We start from the raw sequence: 10,116 nt of genomic DNA, 5'->3' as shown, positions 1-10,116 counted from the left end.
TCCTCTCCCTCCTCCCTCTCCTCACCCCTACCTCCTTCTCATTCCCTCCCCCTCCTTATTCCCCTCCCCTCCCTCCTCCATCACCTCACTCCTCCTTCCTCTTACTCCCTTCTTCTCTCTTCCCCCTCCCCCACCTTCATCCCGTCCTTCTCTTTCTCCTCTTCCCTCTTTTCTCTCACCTGTCTCTCTCCCATTTCATCTTTCACCTTGTTCTCTTCTCCCATCCCCCATTTCTCCTGTCTCTACCCATCTCCTTCCTCTCTCATCTTCTCTTTTCATGGTGTCTCCATTCCTGCCTCCTTTTCTCTTTCCTTTCACCTTCCCATCACGCCTTCCTTCTTCCTTTACTTCCCCTCCCCATGTACGTAGCTCTTTCTTTTGTCTGTTGTCGCTGGGTTCCTTAACAGACAGGGCTTTGCAGATCACAGGAGGGCAGTTAAGCACCATGTACAGGATCCCATGAAGCATCTCCTCACCCCTAGAGGAAGTCTCTGACTGCCTATCTTGGGACTGTGCTGGTCAGAGGAACAGAACATCATGAAGGTCTCTGCCAGGCCTACCTTTGCAGAACCTTCTACCTCAAGAAATTACCTTTTAATCACTTAGCCAATTACTCATAACTCCTTATGAAACTTATAAGGGGTATCCTGTATTTCCTAGAGGACAGCCTGCCCGTCATTACCAGAAGCGGAGTCGGCATACGAGGTGAAGCCTAAGAACCCCAATATACCACTTGAGTTTTTTTAGTAGATAGAACATTTGTCTGCCCCTTTAAAGAAGCAATGATGGTTTCCCATGGGGTTGTGATAAGCACTGAATGAACAAGTCATGTTGACGTGAGCTCTGCCCAAGAAGAGGTGCTCAGCGTTCCCGTTATGGTTGCAAGGTTAATGGTCCTTCTTGGAGAATCTTGAGACACAAGAGGTTTTCCTGGCTTCTTGAGGCTGGAAGATGTGCATGCTCATTCAGAATGCCACACCATCTCTTGGTGTCCAATGTGTCCACCATGTCCTCATTGTTCTACAGCTGTCAAAGGAAGCTCCCCGCTTGATGCAGCATCCCAGCATGCTTCTGTCTCCATGACCGTGTCCTCTTTGTCGCTCTCTTTCTCTGTGTGTATTCAGGCGTGTACACATTTCTGTCCAGTACCTTGAAGTCTCTGGAAGAGAAGGATCACATCCACCGCGTCCTGGATAAGATCACAGACACTTTGATCCACCTGATGGCCAAGGCTGGCCTGACTCTGCAGCAGCAGCATCGTCGTCTGGCCCAGCTCCTCCTCATTCTTTCCCACATCCGGCACATGAGGTGAGGGTCCCACAGAAGGTACAGAAGATGCTGACTGAGAATGTGTGACAGCTGACACGGTGCAGGCTGCTGCCTGAGTAGGCAAAGTACTCTGAGATAAATATCTGACTCAGAAGGCTAGGAGAGGACAGAAGAGGGACACAGACCCTGCCTGTGACACAGAAGTATCAGACAGGTCCCCTAGAGGAAATGTTGTGTGCTGGTGGTTTGAAGCACATGCAATGCTCATTGGGTGGTGGGAAGAGGTCAATTGAAGGGTGTCAGTGCGCATGAGCCATCTCTCAAGGCATCAGCACATCTGTTATGGTCCTGGCATTATCCCCTACTGACCTACACCAGGGGATGCTGAATGAGAGACCGCTGGGCTAAAAAACTCATGCAGAGCCAACACTGATGCATCCACTGCTGCCACAGCCTTCTTGTCCCTTCCATGGCTCTCGCGCTAATCCAAGCCACTGTCAGTCATTTGGGCCCCACATAGTGTGTTTCTTCATCTCCATCTTTTCTATTGCATCCCCTGTGAAGCAGGCAGAGGGCTCCCTTTGAAATCAAGCAAGAGCTATCATCCTCCTATTTAAATACTTCCAGGGGGTTCCTATTGCTTTTGGATGAGAGTATGTCACTTTTTGTTTTGTTTATGTTATTCCTTGTGATGAAGTCCCTTTTAGTTATATTTCTGGGACTCCTTCATAATTGAAGCTGTAACATAGTGGCTTTTACAAATCATTTGTGCAGCCCCACTGCTGGCTGCAGGTTGACTGGGTGTCTCTGGAGGGTCTCAGCTGGGCTCACTCACACCTCCACCGAACACAGGTTCCTGCATCAAGCCCAAGCCTTACAATTGGATCGGGTGACTCTGCTTTGTGAATAACATTCTTCTTGTATCCCAACTTAGCTAGGACATGTTTTAGTTAGTATCAATGGAGGCACAAGAAATCCAGCCTATTTGATCAAGGACATTGCATTGCTTTGATTAGGTCATGTCTGATAATGTCTCATCAGCTAAACAAGTCAAGATGAAAGTCCCAAATTCTAGATAGTGGGCCACAAGCAGATGATCACATTCAGGAAAGGCATGCCCAATCCTTTATCAACTTCTGATGGTGTCCTAGAGAGGGTCACAGAGAATGGTTCAGAAGAACATACCCCTGCCAAAAAACTGACTGAGAGAGTGAGTTTCCCCTTGAAGAAAACATGATAACTTATTCTTTGAGGGATTAATAGGAACCACGTGACTCCACGAGTGTTTTTAGTTGTTAGGAATCCATGACTTTCCAAATGCATTTTGTGTTTGCTTTGTCGGTATTAGCAAACCTGGTTAGTTAACACCAAGTACCTTTGCAATAAGTACCATCCGTGCCTGGTTTTCCTGGCAGTGTGACACAGGAGGCAGGGCAGAGAGCTTTGTAATTGTGAAATGCAAATGAGAGGGGGATATTTGAGCCGCTCTCTATTCTCTCTGTGACATTCATACATATACATATGCCTTATACAAAATTCTGTTTTCCTACAGATTGACTCCCTGCAGCCAGTCTGAATCACAGAATTCTTATTTGGTTAGCTTGGCCCTAGCCATATGTTCCGGTTGTAACATAAATAATTTAATACTAGATTTCATCAGACTGTAAATGTGATTCATCAGATTGTAGGAGATACACAGCAGCAGAGCTGGGGCACTTTACATCAACAGTGCTTTAAATTAAAAGGCAAAACAAAGCAAAATAACACTTAAACATGTAATTGAGGTCAAATTTTGGTTCTTGATGGTTCTCATGTGTTTTGTGGCGCTGCTCAAACCTGGTCTGGCTTGTTACCACTGCCGATATAAGTATTAATTAGGACACTCTCTAAGTTCTGCCTGTTCATGAAATACTTGATATACCTTACTGTAGTCTAATTTGTTTTAGTCTAGTTTTGGTTATTGTGAAATGCCTTCTCACTGTAGAGTTGAAGCTATCCTGGAAAATGCCACATAGCTTAGGATAGCCTTGAATTTGCAATTTTTACCCTATTCCACTCCCATGCACTAGGATTATGGTGTGTTCCATCACACCCTGGTACATGCTTCTTGTAAAAGCGAATTTCAAGCCATGAGAGTGTTGTGGTTTTCTACTTCCACTGCCTACCTGCCTGGGAGAACAAAGAGGCACAAGAAAAAAAGAGAAAAGCCATTTGCCTACATCCTTGTCTTCCTGTTTTCTCCACTGTTCCTAGTTGTGAGCAGCATTTACCATTCTGGGCTATGGTAGAAGACGGGGTGATGCAGAAAGAAACACCTGAGCAATAGGGGCTCTGCCATTGCCATGGGGCAACAGAGGTCTCTTGGACACAAGAGGCCTTTGAAGATTCCATGGAAATATACCCAGGAAGAGGAAACCCATGCTCAGATCCTCTAGGTCCCTGTAGGTCTCATTTCCACTAAAGAGCAACTCAAAGACGGGTGACAGAGAGTTAGTCAGTTCAGGATGACGGACAGGGTGTTCTCTGTGAGGGAGATGAAGGCAGGCTGTTTGGTCCTCAGAGAGCCTGGATAGAAAATTTGATTTTATTCTAAATGTTTTAGGAGGCCATTGACAAGTGTAGGCAAAGACCCTGACCCATAGAATGATGTTTCCAAGGTTAGGGTGGGTCTCCTAGCCTCAATTAATGCACTCTAGAAATGACCTCATAGACATCCACAGGTACCTAGATCTTGTCAAGCTGCCATGCAAGATTAACCATCATAGAGAGGAAACAGCATAGAAAACACACTAAAAGAAGCCGGAGGAAGAGTGTGAGGGTGGGGGTGGGGTGCCCTTATAGGATGAGGAAAGTATAATACATAGGCATGATTCCCAGTCTGAATCTCTGGAGCCCCTCAGTCCTACAGATGCCACCCTAAGATGAAACCCTAATAGGCAGAAAGATTGGCTCACACTGCCTTTGGAGTTTCTCACTTCATCCTCCGAGGAATTTCCCCGTCCTGGGATCCAGCTGTGGTCTAACCTGATTCTTTCTGTGTCCCTTCTCCTCCAGTAACAAAGGCATGGAGCATCTCTACAACATGAAATGCAAGAACGTTGTACCCCTCTATGACCTGCTGCTGGAGATGTTGGATGCTCACCGCCTACACGCCCCAGCTAGTCGCATGGGGGTCTCCCCAGAAGAGCCCAGCCAGAGCCAGTTGGCCACCACCAGCTCCACCTCAGCACATTCCTTACAAACCTACTACATCCCCCCTGAAGCGGAGAATTTCCCCAACACGATCTGAGAGCTCCCGGGCTCTCCCCCGCCCCAGGCTCTGAGAATCCCTGCCACATTTTACCCATGTCGTCTATCACTTAAGCAGAATTCTGTCTCCTGCATACATCCTGGCATGCACCCGCCACCAGTGGCTTTCTAGTGGCAGTGGCCATTCATTTGCTTGATCAGTTCTTAGTGGCATGTCTTCTATTGGGAACAGCCAAAAGGGATCCCCAGGGCTAATTCTCGGTAACAGCTGTCTTTCCCCTTTTGCTACATCACTGAGTCTGAAGATTCTTGTAGTCTGAGACCGAATTGAGATAACTGCATCGAAGCTACTAGTTGAGACTCAAGCCTAGAGAGTAAACATTTCACCTCTGAAAAATGGCTCCATTTCATCTTTGGAATGGCTCCAAGAGTAAGCCTCTGCAAAGACTTTGGAGTGGCTCCTTTAATTGAAGCCTTGGGAAGAGCTATCTCATGGGTTCCTTAATGTACCCTCTTATTCCTATAGTAATGTTTGACTTAATTAAAGGGAAATCTTGAGCTTCTGTAAGAATGCAAGACACATGCAGGGAAGGGAGATTCACCCAGTGGTTAAGACCCTGCCAACTTAATCCACTGCACCTTCTGGCTTCTAAAGTGTCAACTGCAGAGCACTGTACCCAGGTCATGGGTTCTAGATAATTCTTACTTTCTCACAACTTGTGGGAACCAGTAGTCAGTTTTAGATAGCATCATGACATGAGGGCTATAGGGTGTTTGGATTTTATTTTATTTTCATTTTATAATAGCCTTCTACCCCTGGGGCCTGCAGTAAACGTGGCTTGGGTACCTGTTTTGGTGCATCTAGCATTCATCAGCAGAGGATGCTCTTCTTGTCTCCCTACTGTGTGAATTGCCCTGAACTGTCTCCATGCAGAGCAACCAAGGGCAGTTACAATGAACCTACACCCTTTTGTTTTACTTAGTATTATTCTGGGGGGGGGTAACAAATAATCAATTACAATGAGTGTGACTCAGAAAAAGTCTGAATAAGAAGGAAACTAAGAAAGAAACTAGGAGAAAAGCATAGAAAGACCTGGCCATAGGCAGCAGTTTCCCGGGTTCCCAGGGGGTCCTTCACAGCCATGCATGACAGGGCTGCCCACCCTGGGATCCACTGCTGGTTGCCTCTTCATTTCAGGTATGGGCCTGATTGAAAGAGGCAACAATTGATGGTTCAATGTACCTGCAGTTCCTCCAGGAGCTTGGGGGAGGCATGGGAGCAAGGTCTCTGAGCACTCACGACTCCAACTGCTGGGATTGCTCAGAGTAGAGTGTCCTTGAGTATTCCGAACTCATCCAAAAGCCAGCTGGTGTGGTCTTAGAGAGAAAAATCCCTCCCTCCCCACAGCTCATGTTCTTAAACTTCATGAACCAGAGAATGAAACCAGAACTGGGCCTGAGAGTCCTTTGACGAAGGGGATAAAAAGACAGGCTTACCCTAGCCACAGCCACCCACAGCCCATGCGGTGTTGGCCTCTCTAGTGAAACTAGGGATTATTTCCTTTTCTTAACCAAAATGAAAGTTTGGTTTCCTTCCCTGACTTCATGATCTATATTAATTTGAACTCCATCGAGATGTGATATGTTAGCCAACAACCCAGGTGAATGGCTAGGCTTCTCTTGGTCTGTCCTATTTGGAATGGTGGGTTACATTAATTTCTGGCCTCCCAGTTAAGTAACTACCAAAGAACTGGGAAACTGGGAGGGCCAATTTTTTTTTCTTCTTCATTTTTATTTCTCATATTTGTGCATCAAATTCTGGGACAATTTTATCTATCTGCTTTAAGAATATGTTAAAGAACATAATTCTTTGTTTGTGTTTGTTTAAGAAGCACCTTATATAGTATAATATATATTTTTTTGAAATTGAATTGTTTGTTTATCAGACAATTGAATGTAATAGTTCTGTTCTGAGTTTTAATTTGACTGGGTTAAACATCGCAAAAAAACAAGGGAAAAGTATTTAGGTTTTGTTTGTAGACTGTTCAAGCTACCACGTCATGTATGCAGTTACTAATGCCTAAAGCCTGGTGGTTTTCATTTAAATGAAGATCACATTTCATATCAACTTTTGTATCCACAGTAGACAAAATAGCACTAATCCGTATGCCTATTGTTGGACGTTGAATGATAGACAATCTTATGTAGCAGAGATTATACCTGATAAGAAAAATTATTCAGGGCAGCTAATTTTGCTTTTACCAAAATATCAGTAGTAATATTTTTGGACAGTAGCTAGTGGGTCAGTGGGTTCTTTTTAATGTTTATACTGAGATTTTCTTTTACAAAAATAAAAACAAAAATATTAAAAAAAAACTTCTAGGACTTTAGATGATGTAATACCAGCTAAATCCAAACAATACTCTAGTGGAGGGTCTTGTATTATCCATCTACTATGTTTGTATTCATGTTATGATGATACATTTGAAATGGGCAGAGAACAGCCAGACAGCTGAAGTGTTAGCCCACGACTTTCAGACCATGTTTGGAAATCTCTTTTTCCCTTCTCTGATGTGCCAATTTTGAGCAGCTGAGATTTCAGCTGCTGTCGTGTTGGGGCACTGGGGACATGCCAGAGGGTCAGACCTGTCCTTTCCTCCCACAATGGACTGTGGGCAATGTAAACTTGGAAAGCCACGATCTATGTAGAGCGTTGGGATGAGGTGGGATCATTGATCTAGGAATTTGAAGAATGGAGGAAATGGGGCTAGAGAGTACAGAAAGTATCCTGGCACTGTGAACGTGCCCCAGGTTTCAGAATCTCATCTCTGCCTGAGCCGTGAGAAGGTAATAACTTGGTCCATTGGCAGCCCTTTCCAAAATGGTGGCTTGAATTCCAAGGGAGGGTGGCGGCAGCAGTGAAATCCAAAGAATAAAACAGCAATGGTCTGCCTGAGTTTCGTCTAGCCATCGCTTAGCTTGCCGATTTGGTTCTGGTCATCCAAAGAGAAGACCTTATCAATGTAGGTGACAAAATCCAGTCCCCAAGGAAGTGCCAACTTTGATAGATTTCCCTGGTACCATTGCAGATATGTTTTCCCATGACATATCTTTTGCCTTTGGGAGGACTGAACAAGTAAGTTACTTATTAATAATTTCCTTTTAATCACGTTATGGTGTCCACACTTTGAAGTCTTACACATTGGTCATTGACTCCAGCCATCGGTTTGGGGTTACCCATATATCCCTGCGTGAAGTCAATCACAAATCCTTTCCTATGCCTACTTTGCAAACTGAGATGTACTGAGAATAACCACCAGGACCATAGTAATATCTGATATTGACAGTCAGATCTGCTTGGGGAGCCTAAGTCTTTTCAAGGCAAATAGAGTCATACAGTAGCTCACGTGGCAACCATGATTCTCTTTGGTGCAAGTCTTAGGAGGTTGATCCAGCATACACTGCGCACTTCCTAGATTAACTCCCTTTCAACTGGAGCAAACAAACTTAACTGTGGTCCCAAATCTCTATTCTTTCCTTATTGTGATATGCTCTATTTCTAGCTTCATATCTATTCCATGTAGAGTATGGTCTCGTTTAGGGCCCTTTAAACTCGTTTTCTAAGTGATTACTGTCTCAGTTATGGCACTTCCATTTTGTACTGTCTTTCAGAGATTTAAGAGAAATTTCTATTTGCTTTTTTCCCTTTCTTTTGCATCCAAATGTGCCTGAACTTTTAAGATATGTAAATGCTGCCATGTTCCAAACCCATCTTTAGTGTCTTTGTACAGAGCTGTGCACCCTGGAAATAACATGAAGTCCCATGAGAAGGTGCCTAAGACATGGACCCCTTTGCATTCACGGAGAGGTCATTGGTCATCGAGACTTGAATTCATAAGTGACATTATGCCAGTTTCTGTTCTTTCACAGCTTACAAACGATGCTCTTTGTGCTCTACGTATTCTTCAGTGTAGGGCTGTTTTCGGAGGCAAGGCACAGCGTCCAGCTGTGTTTGATGGATGGATACACTCTTCTACTGATGCGCACTGCTATTGGTTGGTCCCGTTTTGTCGCAGCTTTGCTTTGTTTAATGAAACACACTTGTAAGCCTCTTTTGCACCTTGAAACAGTAAAGAATCCAGTGGGATGCTCAAGCACCTGTAAACCATCTTCTCAATGTATTTGATGTTCAAATAAAAAATAAACTAAAGGCAACAGGTTGTGTTCTTGTGTTTTTTTTTAATGCTTTGTTCTTTGCTAATAGTTCATTGCTGAACACGGAAAAAGAAAAAAGAATCGAAGATATGGAGAGATCACAGTGAATCTAAATGTCAAGACCTTCCCATTTACCCGGCACCAAGTTCAGGGGTAGCGATACCGATATTGGGGTGGCTCAGCCTCAGTTCAGAGCTCCATAGCATGCAAGTCTTAGTATCACTGTCAACCAACATTTTCTTTGCATGGGATGTATGTGAGGATCATGTGAGGTATTCACCAAGAGAGCTTCAGAGAGGTTATTATAGATGGATAAATGAATGGATGCATGTTCTAACATGAAAATAATTGCCTCAAAAATCTCTCAAAAATTCTTGTCAAATCAAGGTGACAGATCCATCCTAGCCCCAGTTTCCATTTTGTGACTCCCTTTCCATCTCAGAGCTAGCAGCAAGATCCCTTTTGTATGTCATCTCTATGATTACCTCATAAAAGGCGATTCTGACATGCTAAAAGGCAATACCATGTGTGCGCGCATTCTGCAACAGGCTTGCCCAATCGAAACCCTCATCCTTCCATTTGTTATGTGACATTGGACAGGTAAAGTCTGAGTGCCCCAGTTTCTTGACTGGTAAAGTGTTGGACCCACTCACTTTGTATTGCTGCTCCAAAATACTGGAAGCCAAGTAACTAACAACGTAAAGTTTACTTAGCTCACAGTTCTGAAGGTGGAGCCTCTAAACAGTGTGGTGGAATCTGGGACAATAGCATCATGGCAGATGCTGTCATGGTAGGAGCGAAGGCAGGAAGGGTCACATGGCAAGCCAGAGAACCAGAGAGCCTGAAGAGGCCAGTCTTGCTTCTTTCTGCCAAGGAACGAATGGGAATTGCTTGACAATCCCACTGAGGTCTTATAAGATCACTTACCACTATCCCGGTCAACATTGTGAGTCTTTGGCTATCTACAGAGCAGTGCACTCTTCCAATGGAGTGTGTGAAGGGGATAAGGCCTGGTCAAGGGTTGATTCAGCTCACACACCAACTTAAGATCAAATCCCAAGATGCCTTCTTAAGGTTTAGGGCTTCATTTAAACTCAATCCTGCCTTGTTTAGATTTGTCTTTCTGAAAGTACAGAATGTATGACTCAGGCAAGACAACGTGTCTGTGTCCTTCACTATGTGGCTTATGTATGTTAAGGAATTACTTTCAAGTTCACGTCCATGTCAGCTCTCAATGGGATTCAAGTGAATACTACAGAATGAATAGCGATGAGAACACGGGATGGATGTCCATTCAAGATAGAGATAGCTTTTCTAAATCTATCTACAGCTTGTCTAGGACACCTGGTGGGAAGGGAAGGGGAGGGAGGGAAGGGGAGGAGA

The 10,116-nt window shown here is 44.3% G+C and overlaps 1 protein-coding gene across 2 annotated transcripts in view; it reads left to right on the top strand.

The window, feature by feature from the left end:
* Esr1 (estrogen receptor 1) overlaps positions 1–8,730 on the top strand; it is a 377,923-nt gene extending 369,193 nt beyond the window's left edge. Inside the window, exons 8-9 of one of the 2 annotated variants that reach the window (XM_026787318.1) lie at positions 1,125–1,308; positions 4,324–8,730. In XM_026787318.1, the coding sequence (XP_026643119.1) occupies positions 1,125–1,308; positions 4,324–4,558 (419 nt within the window). In that variant the 3' untranslated portion in view covers positions 4,559–8,730. 2 annotated transcript variants of the gene reach the window in all.
* Positions 8,731–10,116: the final 1,386 nt, after the last annotated feature.

The sequence above is a fragment of the Microtus ochrogaster genome, linkage group LG9 (assembly GCF_000317375.1).
Source record: "Microtus ochrogaster isolate Prairie Vole_2 linkage group LG9, MicOch1.0, whole genome shotgun sequence".
NCBI lineage: Eukaryota > Metazoa > Chordata > Mammalia > Rodentia > Cricetidae > Microtus > Microtus ochrogaster.
This window is presented reverse-complemented; position numbering and strand designations above follow the sequence as displayed.